Source organism: Synchiropus splendidus, chromosome 4 (genome assembly GCF_027744825.2).
Source record: "Synchiropus splendidus isolate RoL2022-P1 chromosome 4, RoL_Sspl_1.0, whole genome shotgun sequence".
NCBI lineage: Eukaryota > Metazoa > Chordata > Actinopteri > Syngnathiformes > Callionymidae > Synchiropus > Synchiropus splendidus.
This window is the reverse complement of record NC_071337.1, coordinates 14827872-14854894: the sequence shown is the minus strand read 5'-3', so window position 1 is coordinate 14854894 and position 27023 is coordinate 14827872. Positions and strand designations below refer to the sequence as shown.

The 27023-nt window shown below is 41.0% G+C and overlaps 1 protein-coding gene and 1 long non-coding RNA gene across 4 annotated transcripts; one reads left to right on the top strand and one right to left on the bottom strand.

The window, feature by feature from the left end:
- Positions 1 to 349: 349 nt before the first annotated feature.
- Positions 350 to 27023, bottom strand: clasp2 (cytoplasmic linker associated protein 2). 3 transcript variants are annotated; one of them, XM_053861480.1, is made up of 33 exons: positions 26859 to 27023; positions 25524 to 25595; positions 16563 to 16636; positions 16389 to 16481; positions 16171 to 16316; positions 15807 to 15942; positions 15669 to 15739; positions 15199 to 15258; positions 15034 to 15111; positions 14754 to 14864; positions 14611 to 14651; positions 13646 to 13699; positions 12190 to 12216; positions 10966 to 11127; positions 10847 to 10891; positions 9910 to 10017; positions 9707 to 9769; positions 9294 to 9379; positions 8062 to 8211; positions 7681 to 7830; positions 7303 to 7418; positions 7157 to 7220; positions 6528 to 6691; positions 6377 to 6449; positions 4455 to 4589; positions 4056 to 4199; positions 3940 to 3990; positions 3405 to 3507; positions 3141 to 3328; positions 2938 to 3066; positions 1976 to 2182; positions 1240 to 1356; positions 350 to 867 (listed from the first exon to the last, which is right to left on the bottom strand). In XM_053861480.1, exons 2-33 carry the CDS (start codon positions 25546 to 25548, stop codon positions 817 to 819), a joined length of 3222 nt encoding a protein of 1073 aa, XP_053717455.1. In that variant the 5' UTR covers positions 25549 to 25595; positions 26859 to 27023; the 3' UTR covers positions 350 to 816. The 3 variants fall into 3 exon arrangements, with proteins under 3 accessions (XP_053717455.1, XP_053717458.1, XP_053717457.1); XM_053861483.1 differs by lacking the exon at positions 9707 to 9769 and having other exon boundaries at positions 351 to 867; positions 26859 to 27022; XM_053861482.1 differs by lacking the exon at positions 12190 to 12216 and having other exon boundaries at positions 351 to 867; positions 26859 to 27022.
- Positions 18045 to 20669, top strand: LOC128756800 (uncharacterized). Its single transcript, XR_008414310.1, has 3 exons — positions 18045 to 18242; positions 20342 to 20396; positions 20470 to 20669. It is a non-coding gene; the product is annotated as an uncharacterized LOC128756800 (long non-coding RNA).

Genomic DNA, 27023 nt, shown 5'->3' with positions numbered 1-27023 from the left:
GTTTTCCGAGAGAGGGGTAACTGTTACACACGCTATTTTGGCGGTGGAGACTCCTGGCTGTCGTCCCGAATGCATGTTAAATAGAGTGACAATAACCACTCATAGGCACCGCTAGTCGCCCCGATGACTTTAAAAGCTCAAAACAAATTGAAAAAAACGAGTTTCAGAAACATATATAAGGTGAAGAACCCAGGTTTTCTCTGAACATCCAGCTGGGAGCAGACCAGGACCAGGTGGAGAGATTGCGTCACCATAATGGGCCATAAACATGTCTGCACTTCTTAAACTCCAGCGAAAAAAAACGAACAAAAGTAACCAAATATTTCCAGCCTGAACATTGTTGACAGAGGCCATAGTTTGTATACTTATTCTTTTATTACTTTTTTTATTGTTATGGTGAGGTAATAGCATACAATACTCAGTTGTACAATCCCCTGAACAAAAACACAGCATCTCCCCTTACTCTTACATGTGTAAATGATAAAACACTGATTTATGAAAACATTCACTGACAGATAAAAGTTTTGAATCTGGAGTTTCTCAATGTCTGGAATCCATCTACCAACCCACACAACTGAATTTGTGTATACATTTCACTTTACATTGTTTTATTCATCCTTCTGTCTCAATATATACCAAGGAAGACCACCGCGTTGACACTTGAAGTACACTGTATATGCACCGCAATATGAAATTAGTGTTTGATGTATAAAAAAACAACAACAATGTGATGCAGACCTCTGTGGTTACTGTCTTTATTGACTCCTTAAAATGAGCTGCAATCACAATTGAGGAGCGTCAGGTCAGTGTTGTCCTCTACGGTGATGACTCGCAGGACCGCTCTATATACAAACGCACCAGCTTCAGCTGCAAACAAAGAAAAAAAAATGACTCAAAGACAAACAAAAATAAATAACTTTTTAAAAAATTACTCAAGGAACTGACTTGACACATTTTCACAGCAGCAGTCAATTGTCCTTTAGAGACCCCAGTGTGGTCAAGGTGAATTTAATAATAAGCAATACGTTTTGTGCATTATTTTTCATTTATGACTGAAACTGTATTTTACAGCCGAAGTTAGTTTAAACATTTAGGTGTAATTTGTTAAATCCATGTTTTAAATTGCCTGTTGTTTTCATCCCCTCAATATACGTCACTTACTCTGTGGTGCTGTCAATATCATCTCAATAAAGCTATTTTCACTATCAGATGAGATTAGATTTCCTTTATTCTTCTCACCTTGGAGCGAGGCAGCTGGCTGAGGTGTGGTTCAAGGTCTTCGTTAATGACGGAGTAAATGGCCACAAAACAGTAGATGCAGGCTTTCCTCACACCTATGTCGCTGTCTTCAAAACACTGAGAGAGAAAAAAAATAGGTTGTTATCACAGAGTACTTTGTTCAAATGAGCTGAGGATGAAGGGTTGTACTTCTGCTGATAAGACATGAATGAATGAGCTCTCTGTAATGTCACAGTGTTATTTATAGGCACCGTCACCAAGACACAAGGAGAGAAAAGAATACTACACACGGACCCTAAGATTGAGGGCAAAATAAAAAAGTCTACTATATTGGTGTGAAATAGGTTTTTTCAAAAGTGACAGTGATGACCACTTTCTGAAGAGGGGGGACTGCAGGAATGAATCAAGTTCAGAACATTGCTGAGTTTGTTTCATGAGTCAGTCCCGTTTTCAAAACTAGTGATCCTCATGCATTTTTAAGCCAGGTGCACCGCTGACTATGGTCCAAACAGCACCACTGCACCCGTGGCTTATAAACCGGTGCGGCTTATGTATGGAAAGCTCCACTTTCCTCCTTAAATTTCGTGGCTTCGGCTAAAATTCCCGTGCGCTCTATAACCTGGAATTTATGGTACATATTTACATTTTTATGACCCTGCCTTTTCTTTGATTTTCCATGGTTTATACATGATTTGTGTAAGGATGTACAGTCTAAACCAAAGCAAACATGAGTTACCCTGATAAGTCCAGGCATAATTTCAGGCATCAGGCTAACAAGGTTCTCTGGGGGGATCCTCTCCACCACCTTGGTTACCATCTTGATGGCGGCGAGGTTAACGGGATGGTCTGCCGTTTGGATGACCGGACACACCAGTCTCACACATTTTTCAGGGCTGATGGAAAGCGCCAAGATGGAAGCCGTTTTCTCCACCTCTTGTACTACCTGCAGACAAACACATGCATTTGTCACTATAAGAAATCTCTGGCAACGAGGCTGTTACACCTATTTATCCACATTTTGTTCAGTTCATGGCACACCTTTGCCCAGTTTTATACGGAGCCCCTAAGGGGACATGACCAAAAAAAAAAGAGAAGTATTGTGAGATAACACAAAAACAGTATTGCGAGATGTCGCAAAAGTATTCCGAGGTCTCGCAATACTAGTTTGAAGTGACGTCAAAACTACTTCCTGATCAAACCACCATACCGATGGCGAGTCAGCATCCGTGGGAAAGTTTCATTGAATTTTATTTCGAAATTGGACTAAAATATGAGGACATATAGTCCATGCTTTGTCGCAAGCATAGTTTTGAAATCAGTGTCAGGTCATCCTCCATGACTCCTCTACTTCTCGCAGCAGAATCAATACATTTCGATGTTGCATAAGTATTGTAGCGTCTGCTGGTCGTAGACAAAAACAGCCGTTTCTTCTTTTATTTCACTCAAACACTGTGTAGTGGTCTCCAGATAACAGAAACAATTGCAGCTTCTTGCTCTCCTCAACAATTCTTTCTCACCCCCAGTGCAGCATCTTGCTCCACCCTCATTCACTTGTCACAATTGAACTCTTAAAGGAACAGCAGCATAAACCCAGAACGTCACAGTATTGCGAGATCTCACAAAACTTTTTTTTAAAGAGTATCTATCAACTTCACTATTTCAATTTCATGAATATGGTGTTTTAGAATAAAAGTGTACCTGCTTGTTGGAGTCATTGTGCGCCTCCAGGGTCTTCATAATCAAGTTTTCTGCATGGTCCTTGAACCTCGATGGATTCCTTATGAGAAACTCCCCCAGAACACGAAAAGAAAGTATCCGAATCCCATGCTGGAAGAATGAAAAATGTGCGCACATGAAGGTCATCAGTGAACAGAAAAGCGTTAAATTACAAGCCTGTCTACCTCCACGTCCTCCGTGGCCTCGATCAAGAGCGACAGCATCGACTTGAAATGCAAGTTTGAGATTTGAAGTGGGTTTTCATTGATGAGATTCTGGAGATCCAGCAGGGACTTTTCCTTCTCTTCTGTCTCCTCACTCGACAGGCCCTTGAGGATCTTGGGTACACGGTCTGACTGGTGAGGGATGGATACTACAAACACACACCAAACCATGTGACTCCTCTGTGTGGACTATAGAAGCTGACAAAGAGGGCTCTCAATATTCACCGCTTGTGGTGTCCAGACTCGAGGTCTTCTGACGTGGAGCGTCAGAGACAGAAGAGCTCATGAGGGCTTGACTAAGTGATTCCTCGAGGCTGGCCTCGTCGTCCTGAAATCCAGAAGGTGAGAAAAATTTTGGTTTGGAATTTGATAAGACTCAAATGAAAATCACAGAAATAAAAATCCAACTCTTAACTCTTTTCAACAGGCCACCAGAAGAAAGTAGTTTGACAGCACCATCCGCAAAAAACAACTGAACATGAGGGGTCATATCTAACTTCCACTATTTACACGTTATAGTTTTGAAATGTCTTTCAGATGGATATTACACAACCAGCAAAAGGAGAGATAAGGTCAGTGAGATAGCATGCATGAGTTCGTTGTTTTCAATAGAAGACAGTATCTATTAAGCATTAACATATTTTAACTTTATTTCTCCGTTGGTAGAATTTTAATTTTACGTTCTCGTGTGCCCTTTTGTCCACCACATCTCCACTGAGCTGAAAACTTGTACGATTCATGAATAACTGTCTTTACTCACCTCCTCTTCATGACCTTGTGGATCAGAAATGTCCTCAGGACTGGAAAGGTTCTAGAAGGGAAGTAGACATTACAAAGCCGTAATGACCAAGTGAAAACACTTTTTTTGTTGTAAACCTCGGCAGCATCATCGTCGCTCTTCAGATGGTCTTCAATGACTCTTTTGGCACCGACTTGAAAGACGTCAGGCAGATCATTTAGTAGCATGTTGAACTCTGTTGTGTTGAGCTGGTAAAGCGCAATTAGCACCGACCGGGCAGTCTGCGACACACAGCATACCACTGGTTAAACATAGACAAGATAACTTGAAAATGCTCCGCAAAAGAACCGAGATTCTATGACTGTACAATTTCGATTGACCTAGAGTTCACTGTTGTTCGATGAAAGTTAGCTCCAGTCAACACCTTCACATATTATAGTGTTCACTAAAGAGTTCAACTTGGCAAACAACAGGAGCTCATGAAAAGAGAACAGAATCAAAAGTCAAATATGGAGACTGTTGCGCCACACTACTACCTCAGAGTTGTCACATTCCATTGTGCAGTTGACCAGATAAGACACTGTCAGTTGTGTGTCGGTGGAATTCACAAAGTCAGAGGCTTCCATTTGTGTTGTCAGGAGTTCCATATATTTCACAGCCTCCGCCATCACCTGAAACATAAACACACACAAAGTGTTTGAATGTGATTGAGGAGTTCTTGAAATTGTGGCGGAGAAAAAAAAAATGAACAGGAGGCAGCCAATCACGAATCAATACATAAACAATTAAGCAGAAGGAAAGGTTTTGACATTTCCTGAAATGGTGTCAATGGAAATAGTTTATAATCACAAGAAGTGACCCATCAGCAGTGGTCTCTTCATATGTCCGGCCAGAATGCGCGACTTGTGTTCCGCGAGCAACGGACTTCAGTCATAACAATGTTTCTTTTCTGTTAAAAACGCACAGACAACTGACATGTTCATGGACACCTCCATGATGCACTGTGTGTTATCCATTTGTTTCAGCATTTCTACATTGTTTTAATATGTTTGATCACATTTTTCTGAAGGTGTGGAAGCTCTCATTTAAGCCGTGAAAATGCACCCTGCTCATTCGCATGTAGCGGAAACCTTGGATAATAAATGATCAAAGAGAATGAGGATGTTAGGGTTGAATGTTCTCCAGGATAGGGACCATGGAATAAGATGAACTATGGCAGCAAATTAGATATTGTGTGACACAAACACAGCAATGTGTCACGCATTAAGGTTCTTTCACAGCATGTGATCAGGTTTTGTGGTTTTCTTTAAACAAGGTTTCAATACAACCCCACGTGAGAGGATCCTTGGTCAGCAGACCCAAAACCTCAGAACTGTGTCTAACAACAAGCTGATGTTCATGTACTACTGCTACCTACTATTGCTCCTTTTACAATTGTTAACTGCATCTAGATTTGCAAAGATGTAACAAAGTTCAAATCACGTCAAATTTTGCAGATATATCTGAGAACACTGTCACCATTTGGTCAAATTTCCACACACATTACGAAAGTAATTAATATTCAACTTCTGTCCCATGAACTTTCCATCGTGACACGTCTCATTTATTGAACAAAAGGACACAGAACTGTGACACACACCACACATATTTGCATATGTAAAAAATAAATTAATAAATAAAATTAAAAGTTCAATCTGATGTCTTTCAGTTCTAAGAATACTTAAAATCCTTTTTAAAAACTTTTATTCTAAAATGCAGAGAAACTTTGGCACAATTATTTATACAATGGAAGTTTACACTATCATTAAATGGTGGTTTTGTAAAGCATGATTTTGGGATATCAAATATGCCACTTATCTGATCCCTACTTTTTTAACCTAATACTGTTACAGAGGTACAATATTTTTCATGTGTAATGAGTACAAATGAACAGCAGATGGCAGTAGCTGAGTTCCTTAAGACAAGCCACAAAGAAGAGGAGACTTGTTGCAATGAAGAAGAAATCCTTCAAAACGTTGCTAAATGAACATTTTGTCAGGAATAAAGATGTATTATAGTTATCTGACTGCATGTTGTAGTTTTAAAAACTAACCATGTCCATTTTCTACCTGTAATAACCAGTGATGGTCACGTGACCGAATTACACCGATCTATGTAAAATATATGGGGAAACTATGATGTAAATAAATCAAAAACGATCCTACAGAATACTACTAAAAATCAAATCAGTTCTACGTTAAACAGTTTTCCCAATTGGAGTAGAGAATGAAAAAAGTAAGTCAGCTCAAGTTTCTTTTACAGTTAAAGCTCAGCTTTTTTCCCAAAGCACCATGTTGTGGTTAGATAATGCTCTTCCATAAGGGATTTACCAGATATGACCCAAATTATGACGACAAACTAGACAATTAAAAGTTTATAAATTTTAGTTACATTCACAAAAAATCATATTTTCCTTTACCTTGACACTGACTCCACGGCCATTAAGCAACTGCATGAGTACGTTAAACTGCAGGCCACTTGGGAACGACTCCCTGGGAACACAAACCCAACCATGAAGGTGAGAGAAGATGAAAGTCGGGGTCTGATTTCAACACTCTGCTGATACTCACCTTGTGACATCGAGAGCGATGTGAAGTTTGGACTGAACAGACAGAAGCGAGTCGCACCCCATCTTCTTCAGAAGCTGCGTGAGCAGGACTGTCAGCCAGTTATGCATCTCGTCCTTGTAAACCAGGATGACATCGACGAGCGTCTCCAGGAAGATACCGAATAGCTAACACACACAACACACACATAGACAATGTGGGTCACGAACAATGTAGGTCACAGACTATCGCTCGCAGTGATTCCACCGTTCACATTCACACTGTTCGGTTAAGCAGCGAGGCTATTTGAGTTAGAGGATCAAAACAGCTACACTTACACTCTACGCATAGTTCCAGAGCAGAGAAGCGTGGGGAAGAGAGACACGCTTGTTAGCCACAAGCACAATTAAAAAAAGATTCACTCTGAATTACAGCATTCCTTTATTCAAACGTCAGCCTTTGATTGCAGTTTTATAAACACTGACAGCTGCAACTGTGTTCTGCAGCACTCAAAATAAGCGTACACATGCATGGACAGACACAAAACCATGTCCTGGAGGGAAGGTCTTTAGTCATGAAATAAGTGTGAACAGCATGCTCCAGAACATTTACAAACTGAGAGTCTCACAAATGCTGTTTTCCTGTCAACATACCTTACTGTAAGGATCTTCAAACATACGAGTGAAAAGATCGCAAAGTCTTTTCAACTCGGATTGCCTGTGAATGAAAACGGAGGCATTTAGACAAACCAAACATCAGAATTAAGGTCATGCAGAATTTTATTAGACAGGCATCTGACCGGAGCGGATGTTTACTCTTCAGCAGGGCCTGCAGATCTATCAGCCCCTTTTTCCTCTCCGACCAATTCGCACTGGCAAGGTGATGCAACACTTGGCCACTCACTGACAAGCACATCTACAAGAGGTGAGAGATTTTTTAGAAAAACTTTCCTTTTCTATTGTCTTTTGTTGTCTTGTTCTTGTTCTTTCTTGTTTGCAGATTCATGTTAACAGCTCAGGACAGAGCATTTTAGAAAGAAGTTACTACACTAACCCTGACATTACTGAAGCTACAGACATGTTTGCACCGTCTGCATTAACATTTCGAAACAATACTCACATGTAAGTATGAAAAGAGTTGTGTGGAAACAACTAGATAGACTTGCTACATATCAAACCTCAGGTGTGTATTCAATCTTCTTCCGGTAGGCTGGGATAGCGCCACCATTTCTGGAGCCGGATGATCTCTCAGAACAGGCACTGGACGCCTCACTGTCGTCAGAGTTTATGAAATAGCCTTCGCTGTTGCGCTGCACGGGTTCGTCCGGCTGTAAACACCAGGAAGACAAACCATCAAACTTGATTAAAAAAAAAAACACTGCAAAGGAATGAGTGGTTTCTGTTTCTCCTGAAAATGCTTGATGAAATACAAAAAGACACTATTTGCATGTTGACATTTTGACTCTTAATATTACATATGCACTGTACCATTTGTGACTTTCCTTCCAGGTTTGTCTGAGTTCAGACCATTTCAGTTTCAGTCCCCAAAAGACACAAACCTCAGTTTTGTCTCTCGATCTTCTCTTGTAACTGGGGATGGAGCCTCCATTCCTGGATCCCAAAGATCTTTCTGAACAAGCACTGGACCCATCGCTGTTATCGGAGCTCACGCCATAGCTTTCATGGTTCCGCAGCCCAGCTATATCTTGCTGTGGGGACGGAACAAATGTAATATTTAGATGCGAGAGTGCAGAAAAAAGGAAGAAACGGACGGACCTTTTGATTTGAACGAAAACCTGTGGGCACAAGCTGTGTCCAGAGCATTTCCCTCACCTGTCCACAACATTCTAGCTCAGACCCTGAGGAAGTGCCTATATTAATTCCCACAGCTACGATTCACAGTGATATGTTCCATTATGATAATAATTCTTCTTGATGAGAGCATTTAATCTTTTTTCTTTTGCAAATTTTTTTTTATTCGCTTTCTATCACATTTAGGTTCTTTTTCTTTTTTTTATCAATATGAGAACTATAACTTTGAATTTAAGTCATTATAATTGGGTTAAAGTTTGGTAAAAAGTCCTGGTTAGGTTTAGCCATTTGTTTTGGATGGATAGGTTTAGGGTGTGAGGCTACAATACAATACAAGTAACAGCCCACTTATAACCTGCTCGACTTACGTCCACCCGTATTTACGACCACATCCAGCAGATGCTTTTTTTTTTTTTTTTTTTTCTAGGACGTAAGTCGCAAGTCGGATGTTACTTACATAGGAATCCAATCAAATGTGCATGTGTGTGTGTTCCTTGCCTAGCTAGGGGACCAATTCTTGGAAACACCTTGCGGGGATCTTTTTCCATTTGTGGGGATCTTTTGCCGGTCCCCACAAGTTAGCCCAAAAAAAGTTGCCCAAAAGAGTTGTCCCCACAAAACATAAATACATAAGAGAGAGAGAGAGCATGTGTTTAAGATCCTTAAATCTAAGTGAGGACCGATTTTAGGGGAAACCCCTCCTTGTGTGCCCTTCTGCCTTTGTGGGACAATTTTGCAGGATCCCACGAGGTTAAGCTTCAATGTGAAAATGAAAACGTCATTATAATTAGGCTTATTTTTGGTTAAGAGTTCTGGTTAAGGTTAGCCATTTGTTTTGGATGGCTAAATTAAGGATGAGAGGACAGGGAAAGCATTATGCCAATGAGTGGACTACGCGAACATGGTGGGACAAACCTGTGTGTGTGTGTTATTACTAGTTACTAGTGTAAAAACAAGTTACTGAAATTATTTTTTTTACCCGAATCCTTGCAAGAGCCTCTTCCATGTTAATGCCGGAGATAGGATACCGCGCGGTGTCACCAGATTGACTGCCAAAATCTGTACCTGTAGAACAAACGGGGGAAACGAGGCAGTTAATGACATTACAGTTAAACAGACACACACAAATAATCCCACTCCTGGAAGTAAAACAAAAGATGGTACAGAAGGCATTGGCAAGAATTGGAAAAGAAAACAGATAGAAAGACAGACAGGACAGATGGAGGTGAAGACGTTGGCTGAGTCTGTGTCAGCGGTTAGTGAGTGAAAATAGGCAAGTCTGCTCTAATGCGCTGAACGATGAGACGAGAGTCCGACGAAGACATTCAGGATGCGAGATGGCAATGAAGAAACATGAGGGTTAGAGGTGAGGGAAGAGGAGGCGCCCTTCACCTGCGGGACCAAAAGAGTCAGCAATGTGCAGATTCCCTGTGGAACGAGAGAAGCTCCGCGACGCTGCAACACATACACAGTTTAAACCTTCCGACACAAACTACGAGAGAAAAGTTTCAAGGAAGCGGTTCTTGTTTGACCTCGTGTTGATCCTGATTTCAGGATTCATCCATCCTAAGTACCTGCCCACTACTGCTACTCACAGATGGCTGTGAAAGAGCGTACGGGGCTGGGGTCCCGGCTGCTTTCTCTGCTGGCATTTCGACTGCAGCTCTGACTAACACTGGGCCGAGGGATGCGACTTCTCCGAGCTGACGGGTGAGTGGGGAGGAGAAAAATGGGGAGAGAAGAAGAGAACAAACCAAATCAAGCGTTAATAGAGTTAAAACCTTTTCTGAATGATGTGTGTCTTCAAGCATCTGATTTATACATAGTCAGCACAAATTTCAAGCTCAACATTTTTTAAATAAAATGTCACTGTACTTAGGCTACAAGCGGAGCCTTTTGATAACCGGCAACACATCCGGATGAAACTTGAAGGAGTCTCCATTTACAGTCATCTGCTCGACACTTGAAGTTCAACTAAAGATATTATGTTGTTTTTTGGAACTATTGCTACTTTCATGCTACAAATGTGTCATGCGATTGTGATGTGGCTGATCGACAGGTTTACATGCGTAACTCAAGGACAAATATCAAATGATATTTTCTATTTATGTTATATATTGATTAACAAGTGCTTTCTCTATTTCAATAATAGTGTCTTGGAAAATATGTCCATTACTTTCCTGGTTGACTGATTGAAGGTGGTAAGGGAAAGGTTACTATTACTATTATTATTATACATTTTTTTACTTGTGATTGCCTGTTGATGATTATGTATGGACCATTCTTTCTGTCCTCTGCCTTGGTTATGTATGCCACGTAAGTTTGTTCTAAATGTCTTTTGTCTGAAAATAATAAAGATATTTGGAATTTAAATGAATTTTTGGACAGAAGTGCAAGAACTAAGGCTCAAAGTTTAGAAAGCAAGCTAAGAAACAATAAGCTGCCAAAATACATTACACATTCAAGAAGAGCTAGGCCAATGAAAGTGGCTGGATGAAGGGACCTCAAGGGTGGTGTGCTTTAAAGCCTTACCTCCTTTGCTGCCTTCATTCTGAGAAACAGTTGTGCTTGGGGGCGCTGAAGGTCACAAGAATAAGACTAGTTTGTAACAGCCTGATGAAAATACATAGAAAAGAACTGACTGTACTCACAAGAATTTTGGCGGGTCGGGGATGCGCCTCTGGAAAAGCGCCTTTGCCTTTTGGGATCCTCATTATTACCAGCAGATGCTTGCCTCTGGAGAACACTGGTGTTCACGGTGCTGAGGGCGGTAGTAGTCAGCAAACGCCCGGGAGAACAGCTGCGGCTGCCCGCTTCAATGCAAACATCAGGAAAAAAAAAAATATATAATAGCTTGCTTTGGAATGTTTGTGTCGGACTTGTTGGCCCTGATTCACACAGACACTAGGTAAAGGCTAACGGCACACTCTGAAAGAACAACATTTATAAGAAGAATCAAAAGAAACAAGTGTTATTGGAAAGAGGACTTGGCTTTCATTTTCCGACAATAATACGCTCTCTCTTTTCCTCACTTTGAAATGAACTTCTTAAAATGCCCTGAAATGTTCTGTCCTTTGATATAATCTAACAAACAAAGCCCATTCAGTTTGTTAAAAGCATTTTGAGCAAAATGGAGGGTGCAAACAAATTAGTGAAACCAGTTATGAAGTCTTGAAATAAAAAGCATGCTAATGGCTTAAGGTTGACATCGCGATAAAAATATTGAAATATTGAATCACTTTAGATTGAGGAACACATATAAACCTTTCATAAACTATTTACTTGTTTACTTATGCTTAATACTTGGCAATCACTGTGTTGTTTAGTGTGACCTTTTGGTGACTTAAGTGTCTTAAAAAGACACATCAATACTTTATAATGTTTAATTACTGGCTAATACTCTGCAAATACGCCTATGAATAAGTTGTTGATTTAGGGCCATAAATGTTCCCTAATCTGTGGAACCAAAATATTGATCATTTACAGTGAATCTTTCAAGAACAACAGTGCTATCCTGTTTCCAACAACAGCTCTACAGTGCCTCACCACACTGTCTACCAGAACAGACAAAATTAGAAGCTGTGCCACTTTGGTTTCCACACAAGCAGACCAGACTCCAGCTCGCTTTTGTTGACAGATCATTCAGATTAAAACAACAGATACATATCCTCCATCGTTTACTAGCAATTGTTAGTGACAGCAGTGGAAAGTGGATGGTGCTCACACACGTACTGCAACAAAAGGCACTTCAAGCAGTGATGAGTAAAATCATACGTGTTAAAACAAAAGTCTATGTAGCATTTAAGATGCACAACAAAAGAAACAGAGAGGAGAGCAAAGACGTAAACCGATAGGAAGCGCCGCAAGAACCTTACCACTAAAAGGGGTAGCAGACTGAGATCCTGAGGTATTAAGCCAATTGGTTATGAAGAGAGAGAAATCAGGGGTCAAAGGAAGGAACAGCAGATTATTGAGGTTTGCAAAACGGGTCAATGAGCATACAAAGTAATGCATTTAAATAAAGCACAAAATTGGAGGATTCTACAGTTCTGAACTACAGAGGCATTGTTTTTAAGATGTAAACATTGGCCCTTATTTAACTGGTCTCTGTTAAATAAAAAACATAAAACACTAATGTAATAACTGATTCAAGTTAAAAATTCAAGTCAACTATTTCCACGTAGTTCTTCGTCATTATTGCCATTTAGCAGCTGTGCAGCAGGCATCATTAGCATAAACAATATAAATTGGGGAATTATGAAACAATAACTTGCAAATTCACAATTTAAAATCTTTAACTAATATAAGGACAACACAGTATACTATAATGGCTATTAGTAAGTCCAGTAAATAATGTTAAATACATAAAAAATATATAATCTTAAATAAGAATCAACAGCATATGAATTTTGAAGTCATAAAACCACATGCACCACAAATATGCTTTCAAGTTTATCTAACATGAAAGGGTCACATTCACTATGAACTGCTGGCCAACTGCCCTAACAGCTCCAGCAAAGTCCTACGTGCACTTCGCTTTTTGAAAATGATCAGGTGACACCGCCAAAGTGAGAACACTTGCAAGAGTGAAATTGAAATCATGATCTTTTCGAGCTGCCGCATTTATCTGCACAGGATCAGTCAAACACCGTCAGCCACACGTCAATCAGAAAACACTTCCAATGCTGACATTGTCCAAGTAATCGATAGCTAAAACAAGCAAATCTCTAATAAACTAATCTAAGGAGAAGTTTCTTCTCCTTAGATTAAGAGTCCAACAACAAATGGCTGGAAAATGCAGGAGAGACAGTGCATGCTGTGTAATGTCTGAAGTGTACGGCTGGTGAAAAAAGTAAAAATGAATATGATTAAGTTTTAGAACTGCAGGAGCTCGATAAAAGCCGACTCACTCCAGTCTTGCTCAAGAACCACATGACCCAAGGATGAGTGTAAACACAGACTGATAAGAAGAAACTCTCAGATTGCAAGCAGACGACTCAACGCCTTTGCTATCTCTCCAACAATGTTATTGGCAGCCGTGACGATTGGGTTTGGAACTCCTGATTAGACAGTTTCAAAGGCACAGCGGATGCTGCCGAAGCATCACCGGCTCAATAGCACTGGGCTTGTTATGTACAGCGTCTATAAATCCTGGACGACACGACAGCCGGAGTCAACAAGCAAACAAATCCCAGAGAGAGATGTAAACACAGTGATTCCTTCACCTAAACCATTCAATGGATTTATCATCACAGCAGAAATGCAACAGTGATGCTGCAGCCTGGAGGAACATGACTTGATCGAGGAAGCATTTAGTGTTGGTGTGCTTACGCTGTGAGTGAGAGGACATCTTGGTATTCTTGCGTCCTCTGGAATACACAGGACCTGAAGGTTAATAGAGGAAAAAGAATGCATTAATACAACGTTTGGTTTTAAACATAGAAAAGACACATTATACTTGTTTTGTGAAACTTTGATAGGAAAAGTGTGCCCCATTTAAGTATAGAAAGATTCCTCAAGTCTTAATTCACAAAGGCAAGAAGATGCCTGACATATTCCAAACCCAGTAACTACAAACTCCTCCTCATCAGCTTAAAGATGAAACAACGAATAACTGTTGTTGGTCCTCAATCCACATCAAAATGGAGCCCAGAGGAAAGCCTGTCAACCACCAATGGGGGCAAAGTGTGAGGGCCAATGTCACAAATAACAGGTCAGGCAGAAACACATTTATTTAAACTTTTCCAAACTGACCATGTTTATTCAGAAGAGCTGGGCGATGTTGGAAAAATCCACAATATAGTGTATGACACGACATATATAGAGGGCTAAATATCATTATGATAATGTCCAGATGCGGCCCACAGGTCATGAGACTTTTGACTTCTTACTGTTCAAGTTTTATTAGATGTATGATAAAACTTAATTTCATTTCAACTTTTATTTCACTTCTATTTCACTTCAATGCAATCTGTTTCAGTAGTTGCTGATCTGAAAATCTTTTTGTACTTTCATTTTCACTTTCACTTTGTTTTTGTCAAAGTGAAAACAATGTTCCCAATAAAAAGGATGTGGAGCAAACAATGTTTTATGTTCTATTCACTAGTGATGAAGAAACTAATGTTGTGTTTTTACCACAATAAAAAAAACTCTTTATAAAAAGCCATACATACATTCAGATAGCACAACAGAATTATAATAATATTAACTACAGTCACATTTAAAAAATGCAAAAAAAAACAAAACATCCAGGTCAATTGTATCTTGTTTAGTTAGAGAGTGCGTGTGTTACTTACTCTGTATTTGACTTGTTGGTGCTTTGGAAAACTGTTGCTGACTGAAAAAGTAGTACATATTAATCTTTAATCTTCTTCTAAGCACAGAGCACATGATGCGAGAAGGGACTGAGAAATAGTACATGCAGGGTTGTTATGATTACCTTCCCTCCTGAGAGGAGGATGAGATGAGAGTCTTCTGATACGCCGGCTCCAGAGAGGTGAACAAAGCTTTTGCATCTTTAGGAAAATGATTCTTGAGACTCCAGTAGGCACTAGAGAGAACATAAATAAATAGTAAAAAGGCGCAAAGGAGGCGATGCAGTACTATTATAAGCTCCAGGAAGATAATTGGACAGGAAACAAGCGAAAGATGAGCTATTTCAGAGCCAACTAATCTCCAAGCTAATTTGATTGTAAGAAAGGTCTGTGCATGAGTCTTACTTGCAGGCTCCTTCTCTGGCAGTCATGTCTGGATCCTGAACTCCTTTCTTGATGCTGTCAATCAACACGGCTGAATGCCTTTAGGAGACAGAGGTTGAAAATGAGTTGTTAAGTTAAAAGATTACATTAAAACAGACAAAACACTGCGTAGAAATAAGCACTCACTTCTCCAGGGACTCGGTTTCCCAGTCCTTCATCAGACGGTCGAGCAAATTGTAACATGTTCTGGAGACAAAAATGAGACAAATTGAGTGATCGTTCAACACGTGTGCATGAGAAAACTTTTCACACGATGATTATACTGTTTATGCACCATCCTGATCAAGTTTATTGTGAGAATTGTCTCAATAAGTTGCTTGAACAGGCCAAGCCCACGCTGAAGACATGGTCTTGGGTGGCCAAGGCTCACTGCACGAATGGAGCACAGGCGGAGCTTTGTGGTCTGAGCCACAGACCAGTCATGCTGACCCATGAACCCGCTGCAGCCACCAACAATGGGCATGCCATGTAATAGAAGAAGTGACTCATCAGACCAGAGTACGCTCCTCCACTGGTCTGTAGTCCAGATCTCACACTGGCATAAACACTTTCAACTCTCCTGCGGTTTAGATCAGCAAAACCCCTCAGAGACCCACCTTCTGACAGGAACAGACTTGGAAGTGCAGTTACTAGTTATCAAGGGGACGAGTCTCGGGACGTGCGTGTGCTGCAGATGAAACAGAGAGATAGATTAAAGTCAGCTCTGCTCGCAGAGAGATACGCGCAAATCTCACCCGCATGATAATGCAGATAGCAGTCAGACCCGATGCAGCCATGACTTTGATCGTACTGGGAATGAGATTGAAGAGGACTGGGACTATGGCCTCGGCACCATGAGCAAATTTGTCTCCCAAAACCGAGGAAATGTGGCTGCATGACAGGAAAACATCTCATCAACACTCAACTCAAAAATCATTTCTTTAGATGATAAAAATACAAAACACAACCATAGAATTTAGAAGCAAAAATATGCAATCCTAAGAATTTAACAGAGGGAATACTTAACTTGTTTAAATTCATATAGCAGTACGCCACTTCTTTAAATTTTCATGCATGATTGAGTTGTATTGTTTTTAACTTTATCAGTCCGATGCGTACCAGACAGTGATGCAGGCCTCTCTGACCACCACAGACCGCAGATCTTTAGCGGACAACTGAAAGGCGCCCACTAGCAGCCGCAGATGCTGGTAGAAACAGTCGTAGTTGGCAGCACCAGCGATCACCAATGACCGGATTTTCTTCAACTGTTGAAACAACATTTAGAAATCTCTGAGCAGCATGTATTTGACTTTGATGTTTAGGAGAGATGAACTGACCCCATTGAGTCTGATGTTCCAGTGGTGCTTGTCATCGGAGCAGATTTCCCGGATTTTATTGAGACTTCGTTCAAGTTCCCGTGCTGAGGTGATCTGCATCGAAAGACATTCAAATTAAGGAGGCAGACAGAAGGAGCTGGCGTATTCCTGATGTACGTGTGATGTAAGTTATACCTGCACAACAGGAACATCAGTGTACGCATTCACAAAATCCTCTTCACTCACTCCACTCACAGTCTCCCTGGACCCTGAAAACAGATTTGCTTTGTTAAAGAAGAAGAAGTCGGGTGTAATAAAAAACACTTCAGGTTCGGATGTATTTGATAGGCTCCAGTTTTATATATATATATATATATATATATATATATATATATATATATATATAGAGAGAGAGAGAGAGAGAGAGAGAGAGAGAGATAGATAGATAGATAGATAGATAGATAGATAGATAGATAGATAGATATAGATATAGATATAGATATAGATAAAGAATTTGTTGGTTTGTAAGACAGCTGAAGCTTCCTTTGAAAATCATGAAACTGCATAGCATAACGTCATCATAGAGTGGCGGCCCTGAAGCAGGACACAGTTTTCACCTACGCCGATGATGTTATTGCCACCAGCTTCAGCTCATGGCAGGCAATATTTATAGAATAGAATAGAATAGAATAGTCTTCATTTGTGATAGACAAAATGAATGAAAGGCAATACTAATAGGTACAAAAAAACATTTGCAATATGAGAAGGAACCAGCTTGGTGCAGGTATGTTCTCTCAAGAGCCTTTTCAATTGAGAAAATCAGGACTAGAGAATAAAATCAGGCTGAAAAAGAACCCTGCACTGCACCACAAGTCACGTCTGTAGTCTCTTTTCAGCCTTCATCCCTTTGCTATGCTATTTCATCAACAAATCACCTATCAGACTATTGAATTTGTCATTGTAGGGTACCTTTTTGCTTTTTTCCATGTCATTTAGTCAATATTTTCCACCATATGCTTCATTGTATATCAGGAAATTTGGATTCCTGCATTTGCTATACTGCATTTTCACCAGAGTCACAGCTACTTATTGCTGCAACAAAGACGTTTAGGAAGTACACAACCTGAATTCCTGTACAAATATTAGAGAGTTTACTTTTTCTTTTTATTTGTGCAAATAATTTATTTGTTGAGGTCACTTTGATCGCTGTTTTTCAGCGATAATAAAGCAGAGGCAACTGCAGAGGGACATATGGGATCTATAGCTTGTCTACGAGCATGGTCAGGAATCCAAATCCATACCATGCAGTGTTTCCGTTGACTCCACTGCAGCATCCGTCAGGCGGAGGCTACCTCACCAACTTCAGTGATTTATACATGGTCACAACCTCTGCACTCACATTCACAGAAAAACATTTCATGCTTCCAAGTCGGTGTTGTGATTGGATTAGTGCTTATAATTCCAATCCTCACTCCCAACTGTGCAGGCGATGGTATTTTCCCTTACAGCCTCGTCCCTCCCAGCATTTCTCTTTCTTCCCTCAGCAGCTTCGCAGCCAATCAGAAGCAAGGTGACATCATAGTGTCACAGCCAATGCTGTGGTAGAAGGCTGAGTGTGTGTGAGAGGAAAGAGGAGCTGGCACACAACAAGCTAAAGTAATATCGACAGTCCAGGACAATAAATCTATTTTGGGCCAAACAGAATGTCGTGTGATGAGACAAGTGGAGAGTGCAGGCCAGATGTAAGACAGTTCTGACACAAAAAAACAAACCAGAAATGTAAAGCATCTGTGTGATATTTCAGAGAGTGATCTCAAAAGAAGGACGGTCTGCAGCATGTACTCTCATGTGTGGTTCATGTGTGCCCACTGAAAGGTGCGTATTGATCCGTGTTTCACTCGGAAGAGCTAAGAATCCAGACTTTAATGTATGGTGATTTCAGGGACAGACCAAATCAATAGACAGCATATGACATTGTCCGAGCTTAGCTTGTCTTTTCTTTAATGTTCTCAAAAGGCTAATTGTGAACTGTACAATGCTGTCAGAAAAGAAATACCAGAACTAAAAATTTTAAGACTATTCTATGACGATGTAAAAGAGACAAGGAGGATCTACACTGAGTAGATGATGAATGTATAAATAAACTAGCCTGAACTGCTGAATCAGGATGTCGAACAACTCCTTGCAGCGTAGATCCAATACGAGAATATCGATCAGTGGTTGTACGCGGCCATTAACAAGTGATCCACTGAGACTTCTGTAGCAAAGAGTCTGCAGCTTTAAAGCAAGAGGGTCCCAGGTTTGGGTTTTCACTCTGGTTTCCTCCAAAAACATCCAGACGTTAATGGATAACTCCAAACTGTTTTCAGGTGAGAGCGTGTGACTGTTGTTGTCTATATGTGCACAGACATGGACGGGTGACTAGACTGAGTCCCCACTACAAAACCTCTCTGGAAATGTGAGACAGAAATCATTTATAATCAAAAATAAAAAATCTGAATTGGGTCCAGTGAATTAACTCTTGCTTAATAAGGATCAGCTCCCTTTTACCCTTCAGAAAATATAACACTCATTTCAAGTAAGAACATCCAAAATGTTGCGATAATTGCAGTTGAGATTTGGTATTCAATGTTTGCCACACTGTCGCATTAGACATCAAGTTGTTTCCATAAACAAATAAGGGCTGAGCGTAGGATTTCTGGCTCGTTCCTAGAATGACTGGTGGAAGAGCAAAGCATGGGCAGGGAGCTCCAGCAGGGAGCATGGAGAATGAATCTGATGTTGAGAGAGCTAACTGCACACATATCCTGTCACCATGGCAACATACGCCGGCTAGCCCTTTGATCAGGCAAATACAGATGAGAGAGAAAACCTCCATCCACACCAGGGTGTGGTGAAACTCACTAAGTCAAGAGTTAATTTCTAAAAAAAAAAATCACTGTCAACTAAAGAGTAGCTATTGTGTTACAACAGGGAGGCACAACCCTACCAGCCGCATCACAAAATGGTGTTGCTATGGTAACACTGGGCGAAGATGCATTCTCTCCTCCTGCTTTGTGTAGTTAAAGATGACTGCTCAGTGCCTCCAGAATCTTAAATTGGAATTCGTAGGCAAAATGTAAGTGGCATGCATGTCTGAAGAGAGAAACGCTATTATTAGATCAAAACAGACAACGCCGATATTAGAAAGGTGCCTGTTGTAAAAAGATCTGAAGAAAAAATGACTTCACCAGCACAACTCACACACGTGGTGTTGAAGTGAACGTGAATGTTCATAAGTATGTTACCGGTGACATTTTTTGACAAACTGAAAATGAACACGAGTCAACATCAGCGCCTGTGCCGGGATTTTGACCCCCTGCACTGAGATTGCTGAGACATGTAGTGAAGTGTGACTCGCACTGTGAGTGCCCTACAGTGTCTCAGTAGGTGAGTGAAACCTGCTGTACTTAAACCAACAAACAATTAGAAGACAGACGCTGCCTCCTTGTCAGCACATTCTCTTCTTAAGGGCTTTTTACATCCGTTGGAGCTTATATATAATTCAATATGTTCATGCTAAAACTAATGGACTAGGGCACCCAACACTGTCCACACGAGACTGCCTTCAGTTCAACACAATAAAATATGGGATAACATGTCTCAACTGTTACAGTATCTGAAAATCTCCTAACAAAGTGATAACCAGATGAGAATGATTTCTTCACAGTGATCAGACAGTCACTAGTGTATGACACCTTTATATCATCAGCCAAACCTATTGTACAAGTTTCAGAAAATCACTGCCTTTATTGGTCATGGATCATTGATACCCAGGGAAGGAGTGATGACCCATTATGTGAGAAAGTGGTATCACATGGAACACATTTTGTCACACTTTTATCATGGAATTTCATTAACCCTGCGGAGGTAAAGCAATGTCCTAGTTTAGGTATTGAGAATATCATCTAAAATCTATGTTGGATGGTGGACAGGAGGAGAGAACGATCAAGACGGTGTTGACCTACATGTGAAGTTAGAAAAGGCCAGGTAAGGAGCTGCTGCAGTCTTCACTGGGATGGGAGCTGACTCTAGACCTGTTCAGAAACCCTTTTCCCCACAGGGAATAAATCTGCAACCTTGAGACCAGACATCATACTGTGAACATCACAGGCTAAAAATATTGAGGTGGAACGAATGTGGCCCCGGGAAAAAAGCAGCGACGAGGCCATGGAGAGAAAAAGTCAAGCCAGACGAAGTGTTCGGCGAGGACTGCAGTGACACAGGATGGACAACAGGGCTGTTTCCAGCAGAGGTGGGCTCTAAGTGTGTGAGTAAAGGGCTGGGAAGAGTATGGAGAGACCCACATGCAGAAATTTAAATAGGCAGCAGAAAGAGCCTCTTGATAACACTGAGAAGATTAACTTGGAACCTTTGGGAGAGGGTGATGATTTAGCCCAGGGGTGTTAAACTGAATCCCAAAAGGGCCATATGAGCGCAGGTTTTTGTTCCATCCAGACTAGCTGAACCAGAATGACAATCAACTGGTTAAAGTCTTCAGACACCTGAGTGGTTAAACTGCATGCTCCTCAGTTGGACCAGAAAACCTACATCCACACGGACCTTTTGAGATGTAGTTTGAAACCTACGATTTAGACACTGCGATCAGCAAATACAACATATGGTGGGGTTCTCTCCAGCGCTTTAGGAGCGTAGTGGCCCCCATCCTGTAGTGAAGTGTGACATTCTGTGACAAAGCTCCAGTCGATCGAGGAGGACTCCGCCTTTTCTGGTAGAATGTTGTTTAGGACCCTTAAGGATTTAGAATACGCCCTCCCCCTGTTGACAGAGACACCCCCCTGAATCAGCTCTTCCTCATGGCTATAACTGAGCGTGATATATATAACCAACAACTACTGCAAAGAGATACAACAATGCTTCTAAGGTATCTGCACCCCAGTCAGGCCATGAGATGGTAAGAAGGAGCCCCCTATGCTTTATGACGATTTACAATTAGCGTAGCTACCATAGCTAGAGTCGGTACGCCCTAGAAGTAGGGATGGCTGGACATTATAGATGTAACCTAATTTTACACACTCTACTTTTTTCTCGTTGTCTGAGCCCTGCAGCTTATACAACAGCGCAGGTAATATATGGATTTTTACATGCTGAAATCAGACTAAATCAGAGGCGATGAAATCAGAGTCTTTTTATTGACCCTTAAAGCGCTCAAAATGCGCTGTTTTCGCCCGTGTGTCCACAGCTCGGTCAACAGAGTCGATCTCCTGGAGGTCTGGAATCAAGAAGCAGCCACTGTGACCGGCAGTAATGTCGGAACTTTGGGAACGCAGCCAAAAACAGCTCATTTTGAACGATTTAATGTGAATAAAAGATATGAGACACTGTCTCGAGACAAAGTGCGTTCGGCTCAAAATTCCGACATGAACACAAGTGAGTCGGGTTTTGGCCACTGACTTGATCCTGGAGAGCTGCACCTTGTCTATTGTGACAGCAGCCTGGATAAATTAAGACGCTCCGTATTACACAGCTTGTTTCTGCTATTTCCACAGTCTCGATGCTGGACTTTTGAAAACCACTGACCTGTCCACAGCACAAACAGCACCACTGAACTTGCAGCTTATAGACAGGTGCGGCTTATGTATGAACAAGACCTATTTTCCTTCTTAAATTTAGTGGGTGCGGCTAATATTCTGGTGCGTTCTATAGTCCAGAAATTACTGTACTAGTAGATGGCATCAAGATGGCACCGGACATGTTATGTTTGAGAAGTGACTACTTTTTTGTTTTTCAGGAGAGCGCAGGGTAGGGAGCGGATTTTGTCGCCTTCACGACACAGCTCTGTGGAAAACTAATTTGAAATGATATTTAAAAAAATCACTCCACATCTTCAGACTTTAGTAGACTAGAGAACAAAGTCAAAACAAAATCACTGTCTGCTTCTTGGTCCACAAATGAAAGTCACGTGAAACACACAACTACAGACAATTTAAATGTGGTTGTGGTGATAGTGTTGTCGAGGGTTTGTTGAACTTCGCTAGTTAGCTTTTATCTTTCCATTCCTAATTTGTCTTATTTACACTTGTCAAAATAAGAACTATGGTCCGCCTGAAGGGACAGACCAACTCAGAAAGGCTGCAGAGGAGTGGCATTTATTGTTTTCTCATGATTAAAAGCTAGTGTTTTCATTCGAGCAAAGGCAAAAATTCCCCCTTTTGCTTCCTTGTTTCTCAGTCTCAGCTTGCTTCATGGCTATGTTCCGATCCAGATCACAGTTCAAGTTGGGGGCAATAGATTTTCAGGAGGACCTTCATGGTGTTACTGCTTTATACATCGGAAAAAAAATATGTATAATATAAAATTCAATTAGCAATCTATAATAAAATAAAGCAAATTCCCACAATTTTTTTTTTTTTTTCTTCTTCTTGATGTACTTTTTGACCGGTGTGACTTATCCTCCAGAACAACTTGTACTCTGAAAAATACTATCCATGAGCTCTTACAGTGTCCAACTGCTTCAAGCTAAAGAAAACTGAGAAATATCCCAGTTCATGCCCAGGACATCACCTTGCTATTTCGCAGGCTCTCAGTCACTACCATTGACAGGCTAAAAAAAAGTGCATACACGGACCTAAGCACTGTGAGAGGGAAAGTGCCTGGCTTTTAAGCGGATTTCAGTTTAATACCATACGCTGACAACTTTGTCTGAGAGCCAACGTCTGTCAATTGATAAGATTAGACAAACACACCATCATGCAGAGACGCTATAGCTAAGGTGTCTTCCACCAACCTTTCTCTTTGCCCTCCTCCCTCCATCCACCCTCGTGTCCTTTGGACTCTGACCCTGTCGTGACAGATTAGCGAGGGACGGTGATGGGTCTAGCCCTGCGAGGACTGTCGCCGGGCTACTGGAAGATCTCGGTCAACCGGCTCCCTAAAACGTTAGCCCTCCCCCTCTATCATTCCACTGTCCTCGGCAACAGCTGCCTCAAAGCCAGCATTGCTAAAAAAGCTGGATTTAAAGGATATGTGGGGCAGCGAAGATTTGTGTACTTTGAGTGACACCACGTTCCAGAGATTAAATGGATTAATCAGCCGAGTCACAATTACAGGCTGTAATTAATCACAATTAAGGGGACACATGGGTTCAGGGGTCAAGCAGTGGGCTTGAGGGGATGGAACTTTAAATCGGCTACCTTTGTTAGCGTTTTGTCCCTTTGTCTTAAATCCCCCTGGAACTGTCAAGTGACAGAACTCTCAGTTAGGGGGACAGACTGGCCAATTTTTTAATGATCGTTTGGGATATTTTGGAATTCTTTTGGAGATATGAGTTGAGGGGAAAATGATGAATATCAAATGAAAAAAAGGCCTTAACAAGAAGATGGTTTATGTGATATCCCACGTGTGGATTCATGGATGGACACTGTCACTGACATTAAAAAAATGAAGAAAATTACAGCTGATGGTAGAAATTGTTTTTTTTTTTTACATATCAACTGAACATACGCTAGGAATTAACACTGTGTAGAACTTAAATATTTCAGATATAACATAGTACTGAGCTATTCAACCATCAAACTGTCTTATAAACCAAACAAGAAGTCCCCCTGAGCAAGCGTAAAGTGCTTTATACGATGCACTCCTCTAACCAAACCCAACCAAAAAGGAACCAGCCACAACACTACACCTTTCATTTCCAGAAATACTAGCTTTAAACTGACGTCTTCTGGTACAAAGGTAGTTCCCTTTCCTGGTGCTTGTAAAACATGATGGCAGCTCCCATAATTCCAGGACCTTATTGGCTTATAGCAAAATCATCGAAGTCATAGAAATGCATGTTTATACATTTAAATGAGCAATCTGGTGCTCACAGTTATTTTTTGCAACTACGACAGTAACGATCACATTATTATACAAATAAAAAATGGAATGGTCCCGCCAGGTTAGATGACTCAACTCTATTTTAATTGTTTTTTTTTTAATTGTTCTAGACAAATGTACATTGTCAGCAATGTGAAGGATTTTTTAAAGGTATTTTTTTTGTACAGATGATATTACAATCCTGGTCTCATACCTTCAACCATCTAACTTAATCGTACATGACCACTGGTCTGGCACCTCAACACATGTGGCATGACGATTCAGCGCAGCTAACAAAAACAAGAAATGCTACCCTTGGCTTTCAATGACAGGGATTCAAGCTAGGGGGAATAGCATTGTACTGGTCTGCAATCTCCTGTCTCCTATACCTTTTTAGGAAGAGACAGTGATAACTATTCACACCTCTTATTCCAGGGCTATGAATAACTCCATTTTACACACGGAATACTTTGAGAGTAATAGGTTGTGAAGTATAGATGTGAGAAACATAATTTACATGTCAGATTTATTGCACAGTTTCCACCGTTTGAAGCATAAAACGGGTTTTCCCAGTGATATGTTTTTGTTTTGTGTCACTACACCGGCTCAGTTCTTCATCTTTACTTCCATAAACAACCCAATGTTTCCTGTCTTTCCCTGTGAAACACATGGACAGATCCACCATCGCTCCAATGTCTGCCCATAGCGTTTCTAATCATGAGCGCCAGTGCTCCTCAACTTCATGTTACTTTGATGCACACTGTAATTACAGTTATGTTCCATCTCAGCAAGGATTGTCCACTTTATCTGAAATCTTTTTCTTGTCTGAGCAGTTTAAAAAAATGACGTCATTTTCAACCACTTTAGACTTTTACACCAGTTATAACTTATGCTGAACTCTTTCTAGACACTTCTTTCCAGTCTGTGTCCAGTAAACAAATATAAAATAAAATATAAATTATATGCTTCCTAAAAACTGAAATGGTAATTACGCTGCTGATGGTTGATAATTATATGATTCACTAAAACCTTTGTCCGTCTAAGTCACAAAGACAACCCTCTGCTCAACTGCTGGAAACACACAAACACTAAACCAGTAATCCCGTTAGGTCTTCTTACAGTAGCATGTGGTGGACAACCACAACAGACCACACAGATTATTGCACAGCTAAGTGCATGCACACTCACACAGAAGCATGCACTCACACAAATGCACCTTCACATAATCTGGGAAAAACGACTTATCTCAGTAACTCCAAAAAGCCGATGCGAGTGTAATAACATTAATGAAACACTTACATAGAGACGGATCTCCGCAGGCCATGATGTCGACATTCAAGGTTATCGAGATTCCAGAGTAAAGTTTTCAACCTGGGGAGTGAGAGCAAAAGCAACGCACGTGTAAAGCTTGGCCGCTGAAGATGACATTGACTCTCAAGTGGTGCTGTAAATAACAAAATAGCACAGTGGTGTTTGTCAATCACTACTCAAGGTGTAAAAGTACAGACGTATTTAGAATTCATTTAGATAAAAATACAATTTCAAATTGACATTACAGTGGTGGACAAGTTTTTTTTTTGCATTTTAAAGAGTAATTGAATCAACATTTTAGGTTTTCCAGTTTTCCAAGCCGGCACTGTTGTTAATGAAGACAATGATTCAATGGTGTCCAACCAGTTTTTTTCAAACCTAATTCTTCTGACTCCAAACATTTACCAACACATTTTTAATCTGAACAAACCATGTATTGTTCGTAGTTGCACAGTGAAAAGGGGCTTCCATTTTTCATTGTTTACTTTTGCAGTGCGGCTTTCGCCGCGACTACCAGCCAGTGTTTTATTGGCCTGTTCCCACTTTATACTTCACTTAACACTTCAGCCTTGTCAACAGTCTGAACCAGAACTCTGGTTTTATTTACTACCACTGCTCTTGGGTGGCTCTTTGGTGTGCATGTGTGTGTGTGGTCATGTGATGTTCTTCATTCACATGCGGTTGTATGGACGCATTTATTCGGAGAAAAACCCCAACCACTTGTGAGACAGAGACGTTTTTTATGGCTGTGTGAAAAATGAAAACACTACAGTGAGAAAGAAGCATTGTGTTTCAGTTTAAACACATCTGGATGCTTCGTTTGTGTGAGGCAGCAACACAAATAAACAGAGAAGACAAACGTTGCTGTGGCAGTGAGATCCAGACACGCACAGAGGACAGAAGGTTGGTGACCCAGAGTGACCATGTGAGCGAACATTCAGCTGTAAAACATGCAGTCGGGCTCCTTCATTGTGGGTGGGTGTGTTTTCTACCAAATGTCTGTCACAGCAGCACCACGACCTGCCAAGTGCAGAGCCCGGTTGTGTTATGAACAGGTACAAGCCACACCATAATAACGGACAAAGAAAGGATACTATCTGCAGCTCGGACCAGGTTGGACACAGAAGGCTCCGACAAACCCCGTTTTCAACGCGCTCCCCATCGCATATAACGGCGTCTGATTGTTAGCACAGCAGGATCTCACCCACCCAGCTCCTGCCCTATATTTTGGTGACCAGACAGCTCGCAGCTCCAGCACTCAACCGACACTTCCCTTTTCCGAATTCGCCCTCAAAAAAGCACAGAAAGGGAAAAGCAGCTCACCTTCAGCGCTCCACGCGTCACATTAACCGGCTACTTTGAGGCTCCGGGGTGTCGCATTGGGACCGATGCTGGAGACAAACACCCGCCTGCCTTTTCCTCCGCGGCGCCTTTATATCCAAGAAGAGCCGAGGATGGGGGAGTCAGGGAGGGGAGGGTGAGGAGGAG